The sequence below is a fragment of the Pezoporus flaviventris genome, unplaced genomic scaffold (assembly GCF_033815535.1).
Source record: "Pezoporus flaviventris isolate CSIRO_AGI_PZ_B2104156 unplaced genomic scaffold, CSIRO_AGI_Pfla_v1 ptg000005l, whole genome shotgun sequence".
Classification (NCBI taxonomy): domain Eukaryota; kingdom Metazoa; phylum Chordata; class Aves; order Psittaciformes; family Psittacidae; genus Pezoporus; species Pezoporus flaviventris.
The window spans coordinates 21,312,558-21,339,378 of NW_026892553.1; the positions used below are offsets into that span (position 1 = coordinate 21,312,558).

The 26,821-nt window shown below is 57.5% G+C and overlaps 1 protein-coding gene across 6 annotated transcripts in view; it reads left to right on the forward strand.

Moving 5' to 3' along the window:
* DLG3 (discs large MAGUK scaffold protein 3) overlaps nucleotides 1–26,821 on the forward strand; it is a 70,903-nt gene that overhangs the window by 20,564 nt on the left and 23,518 nt on the right. Inside the window, exons 1-3 of one of the 6 annotated variants that reach the window (XM_061446304.1) lie at nucleotides 1,486–2,123; nucleotides 16,778–16,831; nucleotides 24,340–24,390. In XM_061446304.1, coding sequence (XP_061302288.1) covers nucleotides 1,794–2,123; nucleotides 16,778–16,831; nucleotides 24,340–24,390 — 435 coding nt within the window. In that variant the 5' untranslated portion in view covers nucleotides 1,486–1,793. Of the gene's footprint in view, nucleotides 1–1,485; nucleotides 2,124–16,777; nucleotides 16,832–24,339; nucleotides 24,391–26,821 lie in introns of those variants that run through there. The other 5 variants (XM_061446305.1, XM_061446312.1, XM_061446306.1 and 2 more) reach the window with 5 other exon arrangements.

The following is a 26,821-nucleotide window of genomic DNA, read 5'->3' on the forward strand; positions in this document are numbered from 1 at the left end:
CCATGCAGTGGAGACCATGGGGCTTGGTGACAAGGGATGACAGGGTGTCTTCTGCCCCCTCCCATCTGCCCAGAACTCACCATTTCACTTGGCTGGTTGGGACCAAACGCTGCAGGAGGGTCTCTATCTGTGCTGGGCAAGTGCAGCAGGGTTTGCCATTGCAGTCTGGGGAGCTAAAGAAACAAGGAACAGGCTGGGGCATTTGTCTTCCCCCTCCTACTGCCCTGCTTGTGTGCATGGCCATGCTGGACCAGCTGCATGGGGCCAGCAGGAGCCTGCAGCTCCTGCAGCCTGAGCTGGGCTGTTGAACCAGCACATCCTGCAGCTCACCTTGCAGCCCCCTCCTGTTTCTGCCTCGTTCCTTCAATGTAACCTGCAGGACCCCATTGTGCATCTTCCATTGCTCTTCTACATAGTTGTGTACCATTCCTTTAACTAATTCTCCATCTACCCTAATATTTATTGCAACCAATAAGCATTAGGGGGCCGGATCCAGCTTCTAAATGGTCAGACATGGGGTTTTGTAATTTTCTTTTCTTTCTGCCCTTCAATTTGTGTGACTCTTTTGTGAACTTCTTCCAGTCCAGCACTAATGTGAGAGAAGTGAGGGGCTGCCTGAGCAGAGCTGGGAGATGGCAGCAGGGGGAAGGCCCAGCAAAGGGTTTCTACACCCCCAACACGTCTGTGGCTCACTGGACAATTGCAGCATTCCCAGGGCGCTGTGCTAGAGCACATGGCAGCATCTCATAGAACTACAGAACCCCAGACTGGTTTGGTTTGGAAGGGACCTTAAAGCTCCTCCATTCCCAACCCCTGCCACGGGCAGCGACACCTGCCACTGGAGCAGCTTGCTCCAAGCCCCCATGTCCCACCTGGCCTTGAGCACTGCCAGGGACGGGGCAGCCACAGCTTCTCTGGGCACCCTGTGCCAGCGCCTCAGCACCCTCACAGGGAAGAGCTTCTGCCTAAGAGCTCAGCTCAGTCTCCCCTCTGGCAGGTTAAAGCCATTCCCCTTGGCCTGTCCCTGCACGCCCTTGTCCAGAGCCTCTCTCCATGTTTCCTGGAGCCCCTTCAGGCACTGGGAGGTGCTCTAAGGTCTTCCCGGAACCATCTCTTCTCCAGGGAAACCTTATTTCCAGCAAAGCAGAGTGAGAGCTGACGTGGGAGTGCCACAGAGATGCTGCCGCTGGGCTAGCTGCCATGCTCCAGTGTGGACCGTTGCAAAGCGAACCCCTCTTGGTGTCACCCCCAAAGGCGGCAGAGCTGCCCACCACCGCGGGGCCTGGAGCTGCCTGGTGCGGGTGGGGACGGGGTGGGGACAGGGTGTGGGCTGCCGAGTCCTGTTCCCTCCGCGTGCTGCGGGCACCCCCGGAACCCGCTCCAGGGAGCGGCCCGGCCGGGGCGGTGAAAGGACCGGAGCTCCTCACCGGGCGGGGCGGGCGCGGAGGCTCCGCGGGCGAGGATTGGGCACCGGGAAGAGCGGGGGGGGGCGGGCGGGGGATGCTCCGCGCCGCCGCAGGTGCCGCGCTCCCGAACCGCGCCGGGCCGGGCTAAGCTGCCCCGGGAAGCGGAGCGATGCCGGCGGCGATCACCGCGCTGTAACCCGCACCCCGCCTTCCTCCTCCTCCTCCTCCCGCCCGCGAGTCCGGGGGCGTCGAGGAGGCGGCGGCAGGAGCGGCGCGGGGCGGGGGCCGCCGCCGCCCCCCGAGCATCCATCCATCCATCCCTCCCTCCATCCCTCCCTCCGCGCCGCCTCCCTCCCTCCCTGCCGGCTCTATGGTGTGAGGGCAGCGATGCACAAGCACCACCACTGCTGCAAGTGCCCCGAGTGCTACGAGGTGACGCGGATGGCGGCCCTGCGGCGCATGGAGCCCCCCTCCTACGGCGAGTGGCAGCACGAGCAGTACGGGTACGGCGGGTACGGTTCGCAGACCCTGCCCGCTCCCGGGGGCGCCGCGCCCGCCGCCCGCGGCAAGGCCAAGCTGGGAGGGGGCACCCCCCGGGACCCCGCCGCGCTGAAGCCGCCGCCGCCGCCGCCGGGGAAGAGCGCGCCCAAGGTGAACGGGAGCGGCCCGGGCTGGTGGCCCGAGTGCACGTGTTCGACCCGCGACTGGTACGAGCAGGTACGGGCCAGCCCCGGGCAGCGGCTCCCCGGTGCGGGGCGGGTGCGGGACGGGGCGGGCGGAGACCCGGGGTACCCCGGGGCGCGTGGCGGGGCCGTGACAGCGTCACCCCGGCGGCTCCGCGGGCGGACGCTGACGGTGCCGGCGCGTTGTTGCAGTTGCCGTCGTTGTCGCTCGGGCTCGGCCGCCGGCATCGCCCAGGTTGGCAGCGCCGTCGCCCCGGAGCCGGCTCTCGTGGGAGCTCCGCACCGGGGCCGAGCGAGGTCTCGCCTGGCACAAGGTGGGCGTCGGGCGCGGTGGTGCTGGACTCCCCACCCGGCTGCTCGCCGCTCCCGGTGCCGTTGTGCGAAGCCCCGGCGGTGCGAACACGTCCCGCCGTGCGCGTTCAGCGCGGGGTGCGCTGCCCGCTGGGCAGCCCCGCGGGCTGGCTCCCGACCCGGCACCCGCTCCCTATGGATCCGGGGCTGCGTCCCTGCTCCCCACATCATTACGTAACGCGGCTCTGGTCGCTGGCAAGCTGTGTGCGTTCTGCCCCGATTCACTGCCTCCATTTCTTCCCACACACAGTCATTTTATTAGTGTGTCCTCCAGGACCCATTCTGAGGCTGTGTCTCTCTTTCTCCCCTAAATGGAGAGTCCAGTCTTGATTGGAACCCCCAGCTTAGAAAATGGTTGGATCTGTTTGCAAAGCGTTAAAATGGAGGCTAGACCCTGCCTGAAAAACAATTTACCCTGCTTTAGAGAAAGGCATCTCAATTTGCTGCTTCTGCCTCTTTCATTCATTATCTTCAAACCTCACATGATTTCTTATTGATCCTTCTAATTATTATTTCAAGATGCTGTAGCAGGCAGACACACGGGAATCAATGGGAATTCTCTCCTCCTCTCCCCTCAGAAAACACAACCCTCTCCTTCCCTTCCCCTGGTTTTTTCTTCATTACATTCTGAGTCTGTAGCTCTGGTTGAAATAATTAGATTCAAAGCTGATACGCTCAGATGATGTGTACAGAAAGCCACCCAAAACCCACCTTCTTATCAGCCTGGTCCTGCTTTCTGTCTCTTTCTCTGTCACTCTTTGCATCAAAATCAGCCTCAGCTCTCTCGTTGGCTGATTCCTGGCAAGCATTCTTCCATCTTTCCTTTGCTATCTATTCCTTCCCTCTACCCAGCAGCAAGCTCAGGGAGCTGGGGAGGAGCAGGGAATTGAAGCATGTCTGCTCCCTCCTCTCCACTCCTGCTTGCATGGCAGGCCCTGCCCAGGGCTCCTGTTGCAAGGGAAGGAAGCGCTGCCAGCTGCAGTGCTGCTGTGGCAGGCTGGGCAGGGAGCTCTTCATGGGTTTGCAGTGGTGCAAGGGAAATCATTGTCTCTTTGTGGTGCTGCCACGGGGCTCGGGCTGCTCTGAAGGTGCACGTTGGGAATCTCTACTTGGCCTCAGCCCTTCTGAAGATGAAAATAGTAATAATAATAATAACAATAATAATATCAGAAGCTCCTCACGCATTGCAAGCGACAGAGGATGCCAGTGTGTGAGGCTACATGAGCATGGCAGGAGCTGCATGTAAAGTGTGACGTGTGTGCTGTGTGCTGCCTGTATCAGAGCAGGCAGCCTTGCTCCCTGGCGTGTAGCAACTGTATGCAATGAGTAAAGCTTTGCAGCAAATACCTCAGCAACGCTCCCCTTCTGATCCAAGGGTGCCAAGTGCCTGAGCCATCAGGAATCCATGTTCTTCCCAGTCCTGTGGTGGGCAGAGGGACAAGAGGTGGTAAAATGGCAATGGCTGGGCATAGCGTGTTCCCAGGCGGACAGGTTTGGCTCTGGGAGGCGGGGAGCTGCTGGTTTCTGGGTAGCTTTGGCCGGATGCTGTGGATGCAAAGCTGGTTTGCAAAAGCTTGAGGAGGCAGCTCCAGCTTTCCTGTCCTTGGCAGCCTTGGCTACCGGCAGGGCTGCCGTTTTTCAGGGCTGCCCAGTTAACTGAGCTCCCTGTCCCTAGAAGTGCTTCCAGCAGCAGAGGTGGGAAGAGGTGTGGGGGCCAGAAGCCTCCCCAGGACAGCAGGGATGGGTTCTCTCCTGGGCAGCTCCACCACCTCTCATTTAAGCCTTTTTTTCTCACCTTGCTGCTCCACGTAAGCAGGGGAGCGTGCGCAGGCTGCGTGCGCAGGGCTGGCCGCGTGCGTGCGCGCTGACATGGGAAGCGTGCTCACGGTTGCATATGGTGGTGGTGGATGTTCTCTGACATCATGGGTGCTCACAGACCCCGTGTGCAGCGGGTGGGACGTGCCCACATGTGCTGCCCAACACATGGCACAGTCCCTGCAGCCACCTGCCTTCTGCCAGCCCCAGTGCCCTCTCCTCCTGCCTCACCCCTGCTCCAGGTCACAGATTAGCTTGCTCAGGCAGTGCCAGTAACTGAGAACACCTAATCCTGGCTGCAGGGAAGGAGGAAATCTCTGAGCTCTGGGTTTCTCATTTCTCTTTGCTTTGCCTTTCCTCTCCCTTCTGAGATCTCTTTCATTTATTCTCCCTTATCTATCCGTGTTCCATGTTCATTAGTCCCTGCTCCCTGCCCTTGCTATCGTTGCTGTGCTTCATTGTTCCCATGGCCATCCCTCTGGCTGGCCCTGCACCCTCCTTGTCCCCCATTGCTTGCTGATGCCAGAGAGGGATGAGAGGAGAATTCCAGGCTTTAGGGGAGCAATGGCAGTGCCACCCAGGGAAGCAGCCCTGATGTGCAGCACTAGAGGACCAGAGCACTTGGACCGCTGAGGGTCCGGCAGCAGTGAACACATTTCCTTCCCACATCCTCCACAGGGAAGGTCCACCCCTGTGGTTTAGTTCACCCTGAGGTCCCTGGTGCTGGGCACAGTGGCTGGAGCCAAGGGTTTCACCAGCGTTTTCATGCCCATGGGTGGCTGGGGCACAGGCACTTCCTCTAATGGCTGCAGAAGAGGCCAAAGGCAGAGCAGGTCCCAGGCATGTGGTTGGGAAGTGCCCCAGGTCCGCTGGCCCTGCTTGGCCAGAAATGCAGTGTCCTGCTGACCCCACTTCCCACAGCCCCCTTCTCCCTCTTGGAGGGATCAGGAGGATGCAGGGCGGGGTTAGAGCAGCATCAAAATGAATCCCTGACCACCTACAGGTGCCCAGAGCATGGAGGCTTGTGTGGCTGCCCTGGAAGAGGTCATGGCCAGGCAGGTGGAGGAGGGGGACAGGTCCTTCCTGCCCATTTCCAGCAATGGGCGTTCCACCAAAGGCACGTTCCTTCCACACGCACATCGCTTGGTGTAGTTCCTCCTGGGCACTGGGAATTACCTGGAGGAGGTGGGCACAGGGCAGCTCACCTTGTTGGAGTGAGGAGTCTCCACGTGCTGCTGGACCTGGGGCTCCTGGCTCTTGCGGCAATGGGTGGCGAGGGGAGGACGGAGCCTTGTGGAGGCCATCGGGCTGGGTGTCCATGTGAGGAGCAGGCACGGCTGGAGGAGAGGAGGGAGGGCGCCGAGGGCAGGCGGGACGCGGCTGCTCCATGGGAAATGGCTGAAGCCCCAGATGTTCCCTGGGGAGGTGTGAGGGAGGGTGAGAGGAACAGGGTGCCGGGACACAGAGGCAGTGGAGGTGGTGAGGTTGGCAGGGTGATGTTGCTATGGCTACTCCTGTGCTATTCATAGAAGAAATTAGCTAAATCTTTGCACTGAAAGGTGGAGGAGGAGGGAGGAGGAAGGCGTTCTCCACATTCAGAGGGAAGGAGAGAAGCCAAAACAGGAAGGGGGTGAAGTTTTCCTTCTTTGCTCTGTGCCTGCACGTGGAGGGGCACTGGGGGAAGCACCGCTGCCTGCTGTGCCCAACATCCAGCATCCAGCTCTGCCTCCCTGCAGAGCGCCCACACCGCGCCCCGCGCAGCAGGACGAGCTCTGCATCGTGCCAGGAGCACAGGAGACATCCTGTTAATTAAAGGCAGGCAATCTGTGGAAGGTATTTTTGGCAACCTAAATGTAGATACAACTGTAGTGAAACTTGCCCCTTGCGGCTGGCTCTGCCGCTGAACACGGTGCTCCTCTGCTCCTGACCCCAGCCACCAGCTCGGTCCCTGCTCTCCCTCCACCTCCAGCATCTCTTCCAGCGTGTCCTCCCACCAGCAGGAGTTCCGAAAGGGTCTTCCCTCTCCACCGCCCCTCATCGCGCTCTACTCCCTCATTGTGAGTTTGATTCCCATCCCACAGACCTGTTTGTCACCTCCTCACTCACGATGTGTAAAGCTGCGTGTCTGTTCCTAATATATCTCCCTCCATCTGATTTCACCTCTCAGCTTGTTTCCTGGGCATCTCCGTCTGGTGATCCTGCCGTCATCACCCGGTTGAGTTGCTATAACCAGGTTCTCAGCTGCTGTCCTGCCCCCAACTCCAGCCTCGCACCCATTCCTGGCCCCACAGTTCTGGGGGCAGACAAGACCTCTGATGGCCTTGATCTCCCCTTCCTGCCACCCGACTGGAGGCAAAGCCCAGTTCATGCTTTATAAAGTCATCCCCCCCCCATGTGCATTCCCTTGGGGAAACTTGTGCCTTAACACCCAGATCCTGGGTGAGCTGGTTGCCTTTACCCACCCCAAAGCATCCCATGTACCTGCTGTCACCCATGCCCTGGGCCAGGCTGAGGAGGCTCAGATGTTCTCAAGTACTCCTTCCCAAAACACACCGAGTTCATTTAGGAGTGGACAGCAGTGGCAGGGGGGGTGGAACTGGATGATTTTAAGGTTCTTTCCAACCCAAACCATTCTATGATTCTATGATTTATTTCCTTGGTTTCTTTATTCACCTGTAAGACTTTTCCCCCTTCCCTTGTGGACGTGAATCCCTCATACAAGGGGCTGTGTGCTTGTGCTTGCTGACCCTTCCGACACATCCCATTAATATGGTGAGGTATAACACTGGAATTAAGAAAGGGGAGTTGAAGGACTTGATCTTAGCCCCACTGTGGCAGGTTTAGCAGCTGTTTCAGGAGGGATGTAGCCAATGTGCAGGTGGCTTGTTGTGAAGAACTGGGGCGGCAGGAAGAGGACCTTCAGGCCCCACCAGCCCTTGCTGCTGCTGGAGGATTCTCCCTGCTCCCTGTGGCCGTGCTTTCCCCGATGGTTTTGGGTGTTACATGGCTGGGACCTGCCTGAGCCCCATCCTGACCAGTGGAGGGATGTGCCAACCATGCTCAGCATGTGCTCCAGGGCGGAAGGTGCCATGGGTGGGGTGAATGAAAGGGAACCGCAGGCATGGCCGTACCAGAGGTCCCTCCACAAACCCTGGGTGCAGCAGGGGGTGGGAGGTGGAAGTGAAGCAGAAGCTGCCACCATCCCTGGAGAGCTGCCTTGTTCTGGTGAGCCCCTCGGCAGGGCATGTGCTGGGATGGGAGGAGGGGAGCTTCCGCTCCTGCTTTAGCTGCAAATGCTCATTTAGAGAGAGAGGAAATCATTAAGACTAATCAGGCCGTAATCAGGCAGGGCCGGGGCTGGGTGCCTGCAGTGCACGGGGATGCAGGATGCTCTCCCTGGGGACTGTGATCTCTGGCTCCAGGGAGGGAGCAGGGCCAGCACTGGTCTGCACTGGGACATGGGGAGTTTGGTGCGGTTGGGTCATGCAGGGCTCTGTCTGCTGCTCAAACCCTATGTGCTGCTGGGGGGGGACAGTGTATTCCTGGCTCTGCATCACAGCTGGAATGTGGGAACAGGCATAATGCTATGGGCTGTGATAATGCTCACAGATGGTTTTAGCACATGCAAAAGGGGATGACACAGGGACCCCTCAAGGGCCCTCACTGCACATCCAACCATGTGATGTGAACATATATGAGGGACTTGGAGGTGGAAACCTTTAATACAGCATTTAACAAATTCAGAATAGCTCAGTTTGAAATGAAGTTCCTGGTTCAGTCTGCAGAAGCTCACTTGGATGGGGCTTGCTGAAGGACTGCTCAGGGGGTGTGATTATTTTGGGCTTACGTGGTGCTTCAGAGCACCTCGGACCGAGCCCCAGAATACCCTTTTGTCACCTTTGTATTAAGTGGAGTTTGGTTGAGGGCTCTGTGGATGGATTTTAGTTTGGTTTTGTCCCACATAAACATTTTTCTTAACAGTTTGTAACTAGGAATTACTGAAGAAAAGGAAATGGGATATTTTCGTCCCAGGACCAAAGAAATCCTTATTTTAGTGATGTCTCGTATTCACTCCTTTTTTTTCCCCTGTACATGTGTATTTGTCAGAGGAGGGGAGGAAGCACATGAGTCTTTCAGATGATAATAACTCTTCCTGTGAAGAAAGGGAATTGAGTCCACTGCATTTGGTGCTGCGGGTCAGAGGGAAGCTCTGGAGCCCAGCAGCAATGCAAACTGGGTCACTTATTTTAGCGGGCTGAGCTGGAACAGGATGTCTGACTTTCAAGCGTGAGCACACCGGCCTCAGTGGTTTCTGAATGGAAACCTGGGCTCCCCGGGGCTGCTCTCCGGGGAAGCTTCCCCCTTCCCGCTGAGTGAAGGCTTTCCCAGCCCCTGTTCGCTCTAAAGAAAAAGAAACAAAAGATTAAGAAACGGCACCAAACCCGAGGCTGGGTTTGACCCCGCAGCAGCCGCTTGTGCCCGTGTTCCGCTGTGGGCACTTCAGTGGCTTTGCCAAAGCTCCTTGTGACCGGGGACCTTTCAAGTTCCCTGTTTCCGGGTGGCCGCAGCGCTTTGAGCTGGTGCCGAGGTGGCCTCAGAGCCTGCCCGTGCCACTGAGCCAGCCCAGCTCTGCCCCGTGCCCGGGCAGCCGGGACTGACGCAGACTGACACGGACCCTGCTCCAGAGCCAGCCCCAGCAGCATCCCCTGGGCTGTTCGTGCCACGTCTGGAGCTGTGCAGGAGGAGGATGCGGGCTCAGGCTCAGCCCTGGCCTCCCCTCCGTGCGGGCACGCTGTTGGGGGGCAGCTTCCTCCCCCTGCCCAAACGGTGTCACCCAACGGGGCGGAAGGGAGGCGAGGGAGACTCCTCCTGGCCATGAAACTCTTCAGCCTCCACAAGTTTCCAGCCTCCGTTTTCTTTTGCTCCCCTTCCCCATCTCAGGCTGTGGAAACCCTGAAGGATGTGGCTCTTCCTCAGGGCTCTGGAGCCCTCTGCTCCCAGGCACCCTTGCTTCTGGCCACCATGTAAAGAGCCCATGAAGGCAAAAAGAGGTGAGCACAGGGAGCTGTGACAAGGGGACCAGCCCTTGGCAGCAATGGTGCCTCTGCCCTTGAGAAGGAAAGGGGTAGGAAGGCAAAAGCATGGATTTGGTACTGAGATGTAGGAAAAAAACTTACATCTCCTGAACCAGTGGGTCACCAGGCTTTAGTTCAGGAAGGTGTGTGCTGTGTTTGTTAATGGGAGGTGTGTAAGGTGGCTTCCCTGGGCATGGCCAGGTGGAAGATGGTGGGGTCCACAGGCATGCAGCATCTGGGGAGAGCTCAAAGCACACTGGAAGGGTGGTGCCAGAACCTCTCTGCTCCATGTCCCTGCCCTGCAGCAATAGCAGACCCAGGGCTTATCCCTTCCCTCACCTCTGGCACAGGGAGCTTCGGGAATGGGTTTCTGTCTGTCCTCAACCCCAGGCTGCTATGGAGGAGCTGTGTCTTCTTGTGTGCTCTGAGAGGTGATGTTTCTGGCAGTGACTTCTTGGGCACTGTGTTGGTGCAGGAGCCAGCCCCAGGGTTAGGAAAAGCAGTGCCTGTGCAGCGGGCAGGGAATGTGGCGTGGAGCAGATGAGCCTGTGGGAGTTGCTCAGGGTGAGTGGTGGTGAGCAGAGCTCTCCATGTGTGCTGTGCTGGCAGGATCCGGGCTCGCTCCCGTGACAGGGATTCATCATTAGCTGGGTGCACCACGCTGCTGTGTCAGCATCACACCGCTCCTCCGTGTCCCAGAGCCGGTACCTGCGCGTTCACAGCCGGTGCCCAGCACTGCGGGGTGCTGCCAGAGAGCAGCTGCTCCCATAGCTGGGAATGCACAGCTTTCCCCATGCCTTCACACCCAATAAAAGAGAAATGAAAGCAGAAGGAGCCAGGCTACAAGCAGCCCTCTGTGTCCACCTTGTTTAGATGCTTCTGTTGGGCATCTCCCTGCTTGGCCTCTGCCCCTGATTGCTTTTTCCCTTATCTGCAGAGCCATTTCCTGTTGAGTGTTACTATTCTACCTCAGATGGTGTGAAGCAAAGGATATTAGCAGGCAGATTGACTTTCCACTCTGATCCAGTCTGGGGAAGTTGCAGAAATAAAGGAGTTAAGTTAGTACTTGGATTCTCATGCACTGGTACAATGTCACAAATAGTCACCCTGTCCTGTGCATCCCTCAGTGTGTGACACATGGGGCACACCAGCCTCCTGTGCAGACCAGCTCTGCACATTAGGCCTGACATCTGTGTCCTCGCTTGACCAATCTAATAGCTTTTTATGACAACATGTCAAGGTGGGTCAACAAGGGCAGAGCAGTGGGTGTCATCTACCTTGACTTCAGCAAGGCTTTTGACCCTCTCTCCCATAACATCCTCGTACGTAAGCTTAGGAAATCTGGGTTAGATGGATGGACAGTGAGGTGGATCGAGAGCTGGCTGAATGGCAGAGTTCAGAGGGTTGTGATCAGTGGAGTGGGATCCAGTTGGAGGCCTGTAGTCAGTGGTGTTCCCCAGGCATCTGTGCTGGGTCTGGTCTTATCTAACTGGTTCGTCAGTGACCTGGACTGAGGGCTGGAGGGCACCCTCAGCAGGTTTGCTGCTGATGGGAAGCTGGGGCAGCGGCTGATGCACCTGAAGCTGCGCTGCCTCCGTAGGCTGGAGAATGGGACAGAGAGAAACCTGATGAGGTTCAGCAAGGGCAAGTGCAGGGTCCTGCCCCTGGGGAGGAAGAACTCCAAGGACCAGCACAGGCTGGGGCTGACCCACTGGAGAGCAGTTCCCCTGAGAAGGACCTGGGAGTGTTGGTGGATGCCAAGTCCCCCACGAGCTGCAGTGCCCTCGAGCCAGGAGGGACAGGAGTGTCCTGGGGTGCATCGGGAGGAGTGTGGCAGCAGTTGAGCTGATCCTCCCCATCTGCTGACCCTGGTGAGGCCACGTCTGGAGTCCCATGTCCAGTTCTGGGCTCCTCAAGGAGCTACTGGAGAGGGTCCAGGGAAGGCCATAAGGATGCTCATGGGTCTGGAGCATCTCTGTCATGGGGAGAGACTGCAGGAGCTGGGCCTGTTTAATCTAGAGAAGAACAGCCTGAGAGGGGATCCCATCAATGCAGATCAGTATCTCAAAGGCAGGTGCCAGGAGGATGGTGCCAGACTTTTCAGTGGTGCTCAGTGACAGGATGAGGAGCAATGGCCATAAACTAAAGCACAAGTTTCACCTCAACATGAGGAAGATTTTCTTTCTGTTGCGGGTGGCAGAGCACCGGCGCTGGCTGCCCTGGAGGGTTGTGTAGTCTCCCTCTCTGGAGACATCCCAAATCCACCATGGACACGTTCCTGTGTAACCTGCTCTAGGTCGCCCAGTCTTAGCAGGGAGTTGGACTAAATGATCTCTAGAGGTCCCTTCCAACCTAATGATTCTGGTATTCTGTGATCTCTGGAGGCTCCTGTTTGAGTCCCGTTGCTGGTTAAGTTGGAAGTGATTTTATACGTGGGCACAATCCAGTTGCTGTTGGCCAGGGACGTCTGCAGTGCAGGTTTGTTGTCTGGAGGAGGTACATAATCCTTGACCTCTGTGGGTTGGCCTGTGCTGGCTGTGGAGGAGGTGAAGCTGCTGCAAAGCTTCAGGATTTCAGCTCTGGAGAGAGTATCTTGAACTTTCTGTTCAGTCTCCCCACTTGGTTCCCATGTGCCAGACCTGAGAGCAGTCCTTGGGGAAATGAAGCTGTGGCTGCCCCATCCCTGGTAGTGTTCAAGGCCAGGCTGCTCTAGTGGAAGGTGTCCCTGCTCGTGACAGGGGGCTGGAACTGGATGAGCTTTAAGGTCCCTTCCAACCCAAACCAGTCTGGGATTCTATGCAATGCCACAGGACAAGGCTCAGCCCTTGGAAGCAAGCAAATGAGCCTCCTATGTTTGCATTTAATCCCAGCTTTTCCTTTGGTTGATATTTTGGCAAAATCATCATATTCTGCAGTTCCTACCTTTTTCCCAGCAGATGACAGCAATAGAAGCAGAGGTGAAGGGTGGTACCTATAGAAGTCTGGGGCTTGGCTGCTCCCAGAGGACTGTGTTTAGTGCCCGTCACTCATCAGGAATAGAGCCCCAGGGCAGTGGTCCCTTTCGGATGACTGCCCAGAGGTGATATCTGAAGGTGTTTGTGAAAGGCTGCATCCTGCTCCCGAGGTGTGTCAGCCCGTGTCCCACACTGCTGCTCTCTGTCCTGCTGCTCCCTGCACATGCTGCAGTGGAAGTGCTCCGGCCGGTGGAGCTGTGGGCTGTGGGGAGGAGGCTTCCTTCTGCCCTGCATGCAGACCTTGGCAGCTTTAGCCAAGGAGGCAGCTGCCCCAGAAGTCCTCCAGGCTCTCCTGGTGCCTCTGCAGTAGCCTTGCTCTGTTAGCTCCTGGGCTGTGGCTGCCACTATGACCATTGTGTAGTGCTCAAGCACTTGGTCGCTTGACACATGTGAATACAAGGCTCTGCTTCTATCAGCCCCCATGAGAACAGAGAGCTCTTGAATCCTGACCTTCAAACCTCATTCCCCTTCACTGCTATTCCCTTTGACTCCTGTTACGGCCCAGATTTTCCCAGCAGCTGTCCTCTGCCTTGCTGGCTTTGCGCCTGGATCAATCTCTCTGCCTTTGTGCAGTGACCCCCTCCCTCCTCAAGGTCCACCTTCCCCTCAGCCTCCTTCTGTAGCCCTGTGCAGCCCCTTGTGCCTCTTCCTGATGGAGGGAGTTCAGGGCACCTCCAGCTCTGCTGGGCTTTGGTGGTCTTGCTGACGTGTGGTTTGCGCTGTAGGGATTGGACCTCTTCTCCTTCCATTTGTAACCCCCCCTGGCACAAACAGGGCTTCCTAAATAATAATAATCTGATGAAGCCATTTAGATGGAAGAGATCTGACAGCCCCCATTGAATTTGGCCTGAATGCACAGCCCTGTTTCCTCCCTGCATGCAGCAGCCTCCTGCTCCTTAGGGCATAAATTACTTACCGTTCCCCACAGAATTGAGGGCATGGTTAATTCATCAGCATGGTCCTGCTGCCCAGCAAAAAGTGATGACGTTCTCTCCCCTCGCCTGGCTAGCAAAAGGCTCAGTACATGTGCCTGCCTGATAGAGGGAGGCAGAGGGGTTTCATTTTCAGGCCCTCTGATTATTTCTGAGTAGGCAGGGTGTACATGTTGGAATATTTGCAAGTGGAGGTCAGAGACAATGCCCAAACACCTTTCTTGTAGTAGCTGGAATAGCTGGCCACTGGAGGCAAGCAGGGATTTCCTGGTCTGAATTCCTCCTGACCATGTGTGACTTGATTTCAAGCAGCCACTCACATGCAGCATCTCCTGGGTCCCATCTGGAGCCTGAGTGGGAAATTGTGCTCCTAGCAGTATTCTGAGCTGTAAGAATCACTAGTGTGGAATGGCTGCAGAGGATGCTCAGTGCACAGTGAGCAGGCTAGACAAAGTATTTCCTTAGGGTTCACCACTGTGTGAGCGAGGCAATGTGATGTGTGATTTGTGGGCTATTAGCAATTCAACAAAGCAGTAGGGCTCAGTGGAGGACTCAGGGGCTGGACCTGCAAAAGCCTCTGACATTATCATACAGAGCATTTCTCCTTGGGAGGGATCCAAAGCATCATTTGTGGTGTTGAAGTCATATCATAAATCACAGGGCACGTGATGGGCTGTAGTCACTTAGACTGCCTCTCTTGCATCCTTCCTGGAATCTCATCTGGTAAGAGCTGACCTCTGGCACATCAAGCTTCAAACATCCATTGTTTGTTAATTGCTGGCAGTAGAAGTGCTGCTTTTTTTGCCTTGAAATGTGGAATCCCTTCCTAGAATTGCACTGGGGACCAATAAAAGCCAGTGCCAGGTTTAATATATGCTATCTCACAAATTATCTAGATTAAATACAAGAACTGTGTACTGCCAGAGAGGGGATATTCCCAGCTCAACATTGCTTCTGGGCCATGGAGATCCCAAGACACTGGACCTGAAAATTGTGATTCTCTTATGTGTGTGGGAGGGGTTTGGCAGTGCTTGGAAGTGGTCATGTCTGCCTGAGCTAGAGAATTAACTGCCATAAAAACTATGGGTTTGTAACCAATAGTTACAGCTGAAGGAAATATCAGAAAGCACCTGAATAAATCAGATTAACTTCCTCCATTGATGAGAGCAGAACCTTTCAGGGCAAGATTTAAACTACGATCTGGTTGACCGCAAACTCTCCCACCTATGAACTGAGGAGAGTGAAAAGTCCAGAAATAGGATCAACTAAACAAGGGATGGTGGGGACTGCCATGCTGGGTAATATGAGGAAGCTCAGTCTATGTAAACCCAGAGAAGGGCAATGAGGAGCTAGCCTGCTCCTGCAAAAATAGCACAGGCTCACAGAGGCCATTGGACTCTGCAACCAAACCACCCGTGTTACTGGACAGTGGTTGCTATTAATTGCTGCACTACCCCACATCTTGACTTGCTTGCTTCTGACTCTGTTGTTTCACAGAATCATTGGGTTGGAAAGGACCTTAAAGCTCATCCAGTTCGAACCCCCTGCCACGGGCAGGGACACCTTCCACTACAGCAGCTTGCTCCAAGCCCCATCCAGCCTGGCATTGAACTATTCTGGTGCCCTAAAGCAGAGGGCTAACCTCTCCTTGTAGCTCATATCTTTCAGCATTTCCCCATCTTGCTCTGGCTGTTCTCCACACAAGCCTTGGGCTGACGGTGCAAGTCCCGGCTCACTCCTGACCTACCAGGTTTTGCACCACTTGCTGTTGTGTGCCAGCAAGCAGTGTCGGCTTGGCATTAATCTTGAGTTTCTCACTTCCAGCCGCCTCTCCCTCCCGCTCCCGCTCACACAAGCACGTCCCCTTGCCCGGGCAGGGGCTGCCCGAAGGGTTCCGCCCGCCCCGCGCCTTCAGGAGGTTGCGGTGCTGGACAGCTCCGGCGCGGCGGCACCTCTCCGACCCCCGCAGCCCCTTCGGGCCTCGACAAGCCTCCTCCTGCCTCCCCCTGCCTCTTCCTGCCTCCCCCTGCCTCTTCCTGCCTCCCCCTGCCTCCTCCTGCCTCCTCCTGCCTCCCCCTGCCTCCTCCTGCCTCCTCCTGCCTCCTCCTGCCTCCCCCTGCCTCCTCCTGCCTCCTCCTGCCTCCTCCTGCCTCCCCCTGCCTCCTCCTGCCTCCCCCTGCCTCCTCCTGCCTCCTCCTGCCTCCTCCTGCCTCCCCCTGCCTCCTCCTGCCTCCTCCTGCCTCCTCCTGCCTCCCCCTGCCTCCTCCTGCCTCCCCCTGCCTCCTCCTGCCTCCTCCTGCCTCCCCCTGCCTCCCCCTGCCTCCTCCTGCCTCCCCCTGCCTCCTCCTGCCTCCCCCTGCCTCCTCCTGCCTCCCCCTGCCTCCTCCTGCCTCCCCCTGCCTCCTCCTGCCTCCCCCTGCCTCCTCCTGCCTCCCCCTGCCTCCTCCTGCCTCCTCCTGCCTCCTCCTGCCTCCCCCTGCCTCCTCCTGCCTCCTCCTGCCTTTTCCTGCCTCTTTCTGCCTCCTCCTGCCTCCCCCTGCCTCCTCCTGCCTCCCGCTGCCTCCTCCTGCCTCCCCCTGCCTCTTCCTGCCTCCTCCTGCCTCTTCCTGCCTCTTTCTGCCTCCTCCTGCCTCCTCCTGCCTCCTCCTGCCTTCTCCTGCCTTCTCCTGCCTCCTCCTGCCTTCTCCTGCCTCCTCCTGCCTTCTCCTGCCTCCTCCTGCCTTCTCCTGCCTCCTCCTGCCTTCTCCTGCCTCCTCCTGTCTGCTCCTGCCCGCTTCTGCCCTGTCCTGCCTGTGCTTGCCCTCTGCACCTGTGTCGCTCACACAATATGCAACGAGCAGAGAGAAGCCCAGCAGAAGGAAGACCCTCTCCCTGGGTGCCCCTCCACAGGGCTTCCCATAAACCTCACCTCCTAACAGGTTTAAAGCAAGCGTGTGGTGGTGTGGGGAATGAACCGAGGCTGCTGAGCAGAGTGTTTACTCCAGCGATAACAAGGATGAGGGACCAAACACTGCTACCTCTCCGAGGGCATGTTGGCCCCATGCTTAGGAAGGGCAGCAGCAGCTGCTGGAAGGTATGTGAAGGCCTCAAGGCTTGTCTGCTGGCAATATATCCCTCCCTCCCTCAGGACTTCCTTCCATACTGCTCTTATTTCCTAATCCCTCATGTGGATTTCAAATAAGGTTTGGTGCTGGTGAGATTCTGGCTCAAAGCTGGGAGTTCCCAGTCCTCCCTGTCTCCCTCCCAGCAGCCGAGGCCATGGGGTGTTCAGGATACACCAAGCCTAAAGAGGAGATTGATGCCCAGATGATGTGTGTGGCCCTGCTCCTGCCCAGGGCTATTGGGCACCTGGAGGAGAGATGAGAGCAGAGCCCTTCCTGCCCTGCTCCCTCCTGCCTGGCCCAGCGGGTCCATGGTGGCATGGCATGGGAGAGGCAGTGCACTGTGAAGGGCTGGGTTCGCTGCTCAGCTTGGTGACATCCCACTTTTGTCTCCTCACAGGCCAACCCCGCTCCCATTATCGTGAACCCAGAGTCGCTGGAACAAGGGCTCTCTGTAAGTCTCCTGGTTTTGTTTTGCTTCCTTTGAACAAGTGGTGTGTTTTCCCTGCTCAGTGGTGTAGGAAAGGCTCCTTCAGCACAAGAAAGCCCTGGTGAGGTGTCCGAGGAACCCAATACCTGCACCGCATCCCCGCAGCACATCCCACCCCCAAGCCTCACTGGGGCTGAGTAACGCTGAACAAAGCCAAGGCAAACAGCAAGTGATGCTGGGGACTCCAGCACAGGGAGGGCACAAAGCACTTGGAGGGGCACGCTGTGGGGTAAGCAGGCATCAGAGGAGCAGGAGAAGCTGGGCTGGTGACAATCCCATTTTGGAAGGATCTTAGCACCCTCTACAACTACCTGAAGGAAGGTTGCAGTGAGGTGGGGTCAGTCTCTTCTCCAGAGGAACAAGGGATGGGACAAGAGGAACTGGCCTCAAGCTGCACCAGGGCAGGTTTAGGTGGAGCTGAGGAACAATTCCTGCCCCAGAGGGTGCTCAGGCATTGGAACAGGCTGCCCAGGGCAGGGCTGCAGTCACCGTCCCTGTGAGTGTTCACACCCGGTGGAGACGAGGCCTCAGTGCCATGGGTTAGGGGTGGCCTTGGCAGTGCTGGGAATGGTTGGACTTGGTGAGCTTAAAGGTCTTTTCCAACGTGGTTGATTCTATGTTTCTATGATTCAGGGCTCCCACACAGCCACTTACTCAGCCTCCCATGCAGGGTGGCTGCTGGGGCACCCCTTGGCTTCCTACACTACCTCAGCCCCTGCAGCACCCCTCAGGAGGGAGGCTGGGCTCTCTGGCACTCACTGGCATCACATCCACTGGTCCTCAGGGCAGCAGGACCCACCGGGTGCTGCTCTCCTCTCCCAGCACAGGCTGCCAGCAGCTGAGCAGTGCTTGGTGACTGTTTGCAGGCACAGTGCACTTGGCACTCTTGGTGCAGTGTAAGGATAATCCTGCTCCGTTTGTTGCAGAGGGTTTGTGTGCTGCCGCTTCCCTCCCCAGAACGCTTGCGAATCGTTCCTACTGGAGCAGTGGAGGGAGCTGGGTGGCCAGCACAGGTTCCTGCAGCACCAGCGCCACGCTCGTGGGGGGCTCCCCAAAGGAATTCAGTTGACAGCTTGCCAGGACTGAGTGCTCTGCACCTGGTTTTCTTCTGATGCAGCAGATTTCAGCTGCCTTCCACATTAATGGAGCAGCACTGGGACTGCGAGCTGGGGCTGGTTTGTCTTTGGAGCCATGCTGGGGGGCTGAGGGTGACTTCTGGTGGTTGAACCTTCCTTGTAAAGAACTGCAGACCTCGGCCTGTGGTGGGGTCAGTGTGCAACAGAGCTGAGCTGGGCTGGTTGGGCAGGGCTACGAAAGGGGAGCCCAGATGAGACCTCTGCAACCCTGTATGGTTTAATTATGCCTTGGATGCTGAACAGAAGCCACCCAGCACTAGGGAGGAAGGTGATGGTGCCTCTCTCAGCATGGTGGTCCTGGGTCCAGCAGCCTTGTATGAACGTGGCACAAGAGAGTTGCTGTCCCCAGAGGTTTCCTTCCGGAAATGCATGGTGGGGCAGGGTGTTGGTGGTGTTAGAGGCTTCTTGCTGGGGACCCCAGCTGCAGGGCAGCACCGTGCCCTGCACTCACCTGCTGGTGCCTTTCTGTAGGGGGAGGTTCCACCGTAAGGTGGAACTGGGGCAAGTGAGAGCTGTGCTGTGGGTGTCCCTGGATGGGAAGTCTGCTGTCACATCTGTACCCTCCCCAGGAGGGACATCGCCTGCTCACCACTGCAGCCACCAACACTGCATCCTCTGCCAGGCGCCAGCAGCACCAGTCCCTCCTCCGTGCCCGTGAGCCTGAGGCCGAGGGCAGGCTCTGTCCCCCCGGCAGGCCCCCACCAGCAGCAGGGAGCCCATCCGTGGGGCCAGCGGCTGCCTCCTCCCTGCGCAGTGCACTCGCCTTCCCCCTGCTTTGTCTCATTAACTCCACATCCCTCCCACCCCCTCTCTCTCCACCTCATTAGCTCCATATCCCCATCCACCCCTTCTCTGCGCCTTGGCCACAGCTGCTTCTTGCTGTGCTGGGTGAGAGCTCCCTTCCTGCCGTCCCTGGGGTGGGTTTGGCTGTGTTTTGGGGCAGGCACCAGCGTCACCCTGGGGATGGCAGTCACCTACCCCGTCCAGCCAACCTCAGCAGCATGTGCCGGGTGGAACTGCCCTGTGGCGGTCAAAAGGCAGGGGCAGGTTGTGGCTGTCGTCTGCTTGGGTGGACTGGGGACCACCAGCCTACAGGAGCATGGATTCAGGGCAGGGGAGACACCTGACTTTGATTCCTGTCAACCTCCAGCCTGGAAACCCTCTTATCTTCTATTTCATGTCATAACAGCACAGAAATGAGTCCTGCTCCATCCTTTCCTTCCTTGGAGTGCCAAGTTCCAGGGAAAACACACCCCAGAACCTCCCATTCAGTGGTTTCCTAGGTCAGCAAAGGAGCCACACCAGGGGCGTTCTGCAGAAGAGCACCCAAAATGACAGCTCTGGAAGCATGCTTTTTGTACAAACGCGAAAGGCAAAGCCTGTTGGTGCAGTGTGTATTTGGAAGGGTTAAAGTGACATCTTCCAGTCTTTAATTACTTAACTATTCAATGCTTTCCTTAACGATAAACAGATGGATGTAGTCTAGTTCCTTCCTGTTCTAGCTCCATTGATTTCATTGGACTCCCTCCTGGGCTGAATTTGGCCTCGGCTGTTTGTCAAGAAGTCTGCTCCTCGTTTCAGTCTCTGTCCACCCACCTCCATCCCCATGAGCATGTGGCACCAGCAGCACTGTAAGGTAGGAGCTGCTGCACCGAGGCCAGGGCTCAGCTCTGCTGCTGCAGCTTGTGCAGACCCCAGCACCCCAGGGTGTAGAAACCCTGTAAGTCCTTATAAAATCCCTGCTGTATTAGAAGCATCCCTTGAAGGATAAGGACGGGTGCTGGGGGGGATCACCCATGCCAGCTCCGTGTCGTTGCTCACAGTTTCACCCTTAGTGCGTTCTGCCCAGCAGGTCCATAGGAGGAGGATGGAGCACAATTCCCATGGTGGATGGGGTCTCTGCCCTTCCGAGCTGCCTCTCTGAGGCTGAACCAGCTTCTTGCTGCCCAGGGTGCATGGCAGCTGCTGCCAAGCAGCCCCAGGGTGAGCACAGAAAGCCACCCCAAAGCCCTTGGGAAGCTGACGATTCCACAGCCCCACTCCTGGGCGCTCTCTGGTGCCTCACTGCCCAGCAGCCACCTTCTTTGTCTCTAAGCCAGGTCTGCGGAAGCCAAGTGCTTCTCAGGCCTGATCCCAGCCAGCGAGTGCCACAGGAGCCCCAGGCTCTGCCACCAGTGAGCAAAGAGGCCACCTCCTTGTGCAGCACTGGCTCTGCTGTCAGGCTTCAGACCCCTTCGTACAATCCCAGCCTGGTTTGTGTTGGAAGGGACCTTAAAGCTAGTCTAGCTCCAAACCCTGCCACGGGCAGGGACCCCTTCCACTGGAGCAGCTTGCTCCAAGCCCCTGTGTCCACCCTGGCCTTGAACACTGCCAGGGATGTTCCCCATGCCCAAGCTCAGCAGGCTCAGCCCCGTGGCCCTCTGGCACCAGGCTGACCAGAAAAGCAGTGTTTGGTGAGTGGGCACCCCCTGGCACCGTGGCCATGCACACAGCAGGGTGAGGCCAGCACTCAGCTGGAAGCACACTAGCAGGTCTTGGTGCTGCAGCAGAATGCGAGGAGGTGAAGGGAGGGAGCTCTCAACCTGTTTCCTCTGGGCTGCTGCAATAGGAAAGATGCCTGGGGCCTCACCAGGCACCCTCCACCCGTGGGCTGATTGGCACTGCTGGGCACTGACCCTTCATGCTGGTGTATGGCTGCTCCATCTCCACATCCCAGAGCCTGTCCCCATTGTCCTAACTGTCAGGTATGGGTAGATCCTGCTCCAGAAGCAGCTGTGGGCAGCGTTATTCTTCCTGCAGGTGACTTGCTCTTGCAGCCTGGTGGGCTGTCTGGGTTGTGTTTGAGGAGCCTCATCTTGGCCTTCTGAATGTGGCCTCCCTTCTTCATTTAAAAGCAAACAAACAAACCAAACCCCAAAGCAAATCCTGCCTCCATCCAAATGCACAGCGCGATCCACGTGCACTGGTGCGGTGCTGGCCGCGGAGCCTGCAGACAGCTTGCAGTAGCTCTGGAAGGTGTGTGCTCTTCTGTTTATCAAGTGAGTGTTAACTCTGCAGCCTTCTGTTGATGATTTAAATGTCATCACCATTTCCCTGCTGCTCAAAGCATGAGAGGGAAGTGAAGGCCATCAAAGGGGGCCTCTTCCCAAGCCCCCAGGTGGGTTTGCTGTGTGGGAAGCGTTTGGGAAAATATAGCCTTACTCTTTTCCATGAGGAATGATGTGGTGCTCAGGATTGGGATACACCAGGAACAGCTAATTAGACCCAACACCCCCATCAGCTCTGCAGGCGTTACACGGGGAGGTGGGAGCAGGGTGGGATGCACTCACCCTGTTGGGGGTTGGAGCCAGCATCTCCCCACCGTGACAGCCTCAGGCAGGAGCTAGGAGGTGCTGGGGGCACCAGCAAGAAAGTGGGGGAACAGTCTGCAGCAGAGCCAGGTCCCGGCAGCTCCGGTGGGAGCCATGGGGAGGCTTTGCCATCAGTGAGTGACTGGTATTCAATTTTCCAACGCTGGAACGTTTGCTTTGTTGGCTCGTTCCCTTGGTTACATGGTATATATTAAGTTCTCCATTTGGCTTCCTTATGCAATTAGCCGGCGTTCTCGTCACACGGATTTTGGAAGTGCAATCAGAGCTAAAGCTCCGTGGTCAGGCCTGGCTGCCCCCGGCATGCCCGCCCGGAGCGGGCTGCCCCCAGCACGCGCCTCACTGGGCAAGCGCCTGCAACGCTTGTGCTGGCGAGTGATGCAAAGCAGGGCCCAGCCCCGGGATGCAGGGAGCAGGGGTGCCCCGGGCTGACCCGCCTGGCAGCGGGTGTCCTGCCAGGGTGTCCCTGTCCCCGCTCGCTCGGCGGGGCTGGCGCGCTCCGCGGCTCACAGATTGTCAGCGTTTCTGCACATCCCCATCCTGTAGGTATGTATGTGCTGTTCCTCTGCGGCCGTGGGTGTGCATATGGCTGGCTGTGTGGCAACTGTGCTGAATGCCAAAGCAGAGAGGACAATGTGTGTAGTAGCGAAGGGTGCCAGGAATCCGAGTTGCTGGAAAGCCGGGGAGAGGCGACGCCGTGCCCCACGCTCCCAACTGTGGAGATGAGATGAGCCTGGAGGCTGTGAGGAGGGAGCCTGTGAGGGCAGCGCGAGCCCGCGGCTCCCAGGATTAGTCAGGACGCAGGATGCGAGGAGGGAAAGGCAACCCTCGGCAGAGCGGGAGCCTGCAGCGAGGGAAGCGATGCCCCCCCGCCCGCAGGAACACGGGCCAGGGCAGTGGTGTGGCAGGAGGTGGCACCAGGCACACGTCCTCATCCCTCTGATGCTGTTGGGGATCCTGCTTTGGGTTCATCCCACTGCTTCCAGTGCTTTTCCATAGCGGGGTCCTGTTCGAGAGCTGACCAAAGCTTTTTGCTGTTTGCTGGGAGGATCAGAGCATCCTAATTTTGGAGCATCTGGATGTGCTGACCCTGAACTGTGCCCTGAAATCTTCTCATGGCTGAGAGGCACCAGGCATGGAGCATGTCCACAGAAGGACAACCCTCTCAGCCCATGTTCCCTAGAGCTCCCATCCCATCTGTCCAGTCTGGACTCTTCCCAACCTCATCCTTCTTGAAGCTCAGTATCCGCAACAGGGTGTGGGATTGCTTTGGCCTCACCAGGGCTGAACTAGGCGGGGAATGAGGGCGCACGGCCCCATCCCTGATCCTGGCATGCAGAACTGCTCTTCCAGCTGGGCACCCAATTATTCCCATGTAGAAAAGCTCCTGTTTGCTCTTCCTACCTGTACATAGGGCCTCACAGCCACTTTGCTGAGTTTCCTGCCACGGTGTCAGATTTAGCATAAAAGCTGTCCCTTCCATCTAATGACACAGAGGTTTGGAGAGTGGCCGGGCTGTGCCTCCAAAGGGCTGGAGAGCAGGGAGCTGGGCCAGCAGGACAGAACGCATGTGCAGCTGCTGGATAAAGGGACTTGTATGCAAACAAAGACACCACAGCTCTGGATTTTGACTCGGAGCACATCAGAAGGTGGCTGCATACGTCCTACAAGCTATCAGTTAATGGTGGATGTAAAATCCACATGAGAACCCTGCACGTTGTCCGGGCACCACAGGCAGAGGCAGGGCTGCATGAGGGGAGAGCTCTTTGTCTGCTGTGCTACAGGTCCCTCTGTGTCCCAGCCCTTGTTTTCCAGAGTGAGATGTGGAGGTTGAGTCCAGTCCCCTCCAAAACTGTTGCTGTAGAGTGTAACAGCTCTGGGTGTTCCAGTCATGGAGTCATAGAATGATTTGTGTTGAAGGGACCTTAAAGCTCCTCCAGCTCCAACCCCTGCCACGGGCAGGGACCCCTTCCACTAGAGCAGCTTGCTCCAAGCCCCTGTGTCCAGCCTGGCCTTGAACACTGCCAGGGATGGGGCAGCCACAGCTTCTCTGGGCACCCTGTGCCAGCGCCTCAGCACCCGCACAGGGAAGAATTTTCCCTTTAGTCCCACTTTAGGCATTGGAAGAGTGTTATAACAGCCAATTGCTTTGCAAATCTTGCCAAATTTTAGACCTCAGCAGCTGTTTATGGCCTGATCGTGATGACCTGGAGTAAAACTGCTGCCTTCTTTCCCTGTGCACTGTTGCTTATGGGGAAAATTGAAGGTTTTGAACTGTGCATTCACCATTTCTTATTTTAGAGCCCACAGTTGCATCCCTTTTGTTTCAAGCCATTATGTTTCCCAGAGCCCTGCTTTGCATGCTGGGTAGGGGAGGTTCTGAAGCCTGGGTGTCAGCACTCTACAGCACGGAGAAGGCTACACCATGTTTTAGTCTGAAGGCATCACAAGGTTTTCCCCTCTCGCTGTGCCCCACACTTGCACCTTATTTCCTTTGCACCCAGCTAATTCAGTCGAATAAATCATTCTGCGCTCCCTGGTAAGAGTCATGCTCCTGAAGCATTTCAAAGATGTAAGCTGCCAAGGGTGTTGATTATTTTTTTCACTGCACATGGACCGACCCCTTTCTTTCCTTCCCGCAGCACTGAATTCCCGAGGTTAATTACACACTGCGTAACAAAGGCGTTATTTCTTCTTGTGCCTCCGGTTGCGTTCCTTTTCATGGCTGGAGAAATGAGCCAGGAGAATAAAGGCTTTGCACTGAAGTGCATTAAAGTCAGTGGGCTTTGGCTCATGCCCAGAAAGAAAAGCAGTGCACGGTTTCATTCCAGCGCAGGCTCAAGCAGTTGCGTTTAATCTTGAAGGCACAGCTTTCAGGTTGGATTCTTGCTATTCAGCTGCCAGAGGGGAAAAGCAATTCCCCCCTGAACCAGCACAGAGCCATAATGCGCTGTCCTCCTCTCCCCAGGTGAACGGCAGCGATGGGATGTTCAAATACGAGGAGATCGTCCTGGAGAGGGTAAGTGCTCTTTACTCACCCACAGCTTCTGCTGCCTCTTCCCACCTGCAGCCCCCGGCGTCCCCATCTTGGCGCCCTGACAGGGAGGGCCTGGTCTGGGGTCCCTCTGGGGGTGTAGGGCTCTGCCTGCCCCTGGCGCGGGGAGAGGGGCTGGATGCTGCGCACCCGCAGCTCCTCCAGAAGGGAGGGAGGGAGGGGCAGAGGCATCTCCCTTGCCTCCCTCGCTCGCACCCTTCACCCACACAGACCCGGGGGGGCTCATGGCTCATTGCCAACGGCAGTGCCGGGAGCTCTGCTCGTGCACAGGCACAGCTGCCTCCCTGCTGCCAGCGCATCGGCACCCGGGCACACAGCCTGTGATGCCGAGCACCAAGGAGGGGTTTTCTGGTGAACCGGGGGCAGTTTCTGCTCGAGCCTTGTCTTGTCTGTTGGTACCACAGAGCTGATGGCACGCATCGCACCAGCCGTGCCTAAAATCACCTCTCCCCATGGATGGGCCTTAACCCAGGGGTGAGCCAGCACCATGCAGGGCAGAGAGGGTTTTTCCCTGGTGCCCAGGGAGCAGCAGGGATGGAGAGGGAGCAGGAAGACCTGACCCAAGGGGGGGTTGGCAGGGGGCTGCCCATGGCACTCCTCATCCTCCTCATTGCCTCAGCGGTGGCTTGGCGGGGCCGTGTCGCAGGGGAAGACACATCACTCATTATTCTGTTCCTCTCTGTCTTTAGTCATCTCCCTCCTCCCCTCTCTCTGCATCACGGTGGTGGGTGGACGGAAGGTTATCTGGGGCTGCCGCCTCACCCACCGCTTCCCTGCGCGCCTGACGGAGCCAGCCCAGGGGATCCTGCTGCTTGGGCTGAGCGCTGCTCGCTCCAGGCCCTATTCAGAGGCAAAAGCCTTGTTTTCAGGGGTTCTTCAGAGCATCCTTTATCCACAGCAGGCTCAAGGCAGGAGCCGGCAGGGCTGCATAGGGAGGCAGCACTCATTGCTGCCCCCATTTCAAAGCCTCAGGCAGCGAATCCCTTTCCAGCAGTTAGAAACCATGAGGGAAATTCAGTGCTTAACAGCCAGGCCAGCATGGAACATACCCAGGTCCTTCACCTGGTCCCCAATGGGATCCAACAGCTCTATCTCACTGCAGAAGCATCTGGTGCCTGCAGATGAAGCTGTCCCCTCACTGGGGTGTTTGGCTCCCAAAGATGACCTCAGTGTACACCAGAATTGCTGGTCCGACACTGTTATTTATCCTTGTCATTGCTGTAAAGCTCCTCCAGCTCCAACCCCTGCCACGGGCAGGGACCCCTTCTGCTGAAGCAGCTTGCTCCAAGCCCCTGTGTCCAACCTGGCCTTGAACACTGCCAGGGATGGGGCAGCCACAGCTTCTCTGGGCACCCTGTGCCAGCGCCTCAGCACCCTCACAGGGAAGAGCTTCTGCCCAAGAGCTCAGCTCAGCCTCCCCTCTGGCAGGTTAAAGCCATTCCCCTTGGCCTGTCCCTACAGGCCCTTGTCCCAAGCCCCTCTCCAGCTTTTCTGCAGCCCCTTCAGGCACTGGAGCTGCTCTCAGGTCTCCCTTTAAGGAGCCTTCTCTTCTCCAGGCTGACCCAGCCCAGCTCTCTCAGCCTGGCTCCAGAGCAGAGCTGCTCCAGCCCTCGCAGCATCCCCATGGCCTCCTCTGGCTTCGCTCCAACAGCTCCACGTCCCTCTTGTGCTGCTGCCCCAGAGCTGGATTGGGGCTGCAGGGGGGTCTCCCCAGAGCGCAGCAGAGGGGCAGGATCCCCTCCCTGAGCTGCTGCTCACGCTCTGGGGATGCACCTAGCACACGGGGGGGGGGGGTTCTGGGCTCAAGCGCACAAGGCAGTGGAAGTCAAAGCCAGTCTGAAGACCCCTGCACCACCAGGAGGAGAAGCACAAGCCCCAGCACGCTGCTGGTGCTCGATGATCCTGGGGAGCTCCGTGTGTCACTCCTGGTCACAGGTCCCCAGGAGGAGCAGTTTCCCATCACCTAATGCTGCACTGGGGCTGTGGGCAGCCGGAAGGGTGCTTGGCTCAAGCCTGTCTGTGTATGAGAGGCGGGCACGATAGGATGTGACTAAGTGTCAGCTCTTCCGCATGAGCAAACAAGGCGAGGAGCCATCTGATTTTCGAGGCAGAGCAAAAAAAGCAGGAATTGTCCACTTGCATCAAGCACAGAGATGGAAGCAGCAGTTGTGAGCGTGTCACTGATGGGAATTCTACGAGCAGGAAAGGCGGCACAGGGTCAGGCTGCTCATCCCAGGATGAGCGCTTCATTCCAGCTGGAATGGAGCTGGAGATGCAGCACGGCCCCTGCGTTCCCCTCAGGCAGACTTCAGCTCAAGTGATCCTCCAGGCATTATTCAGGAGGAAGAGGAGGCAGAACTGGAGGCCCTGCCCCATCCCGCAGCCCCCTCCACAC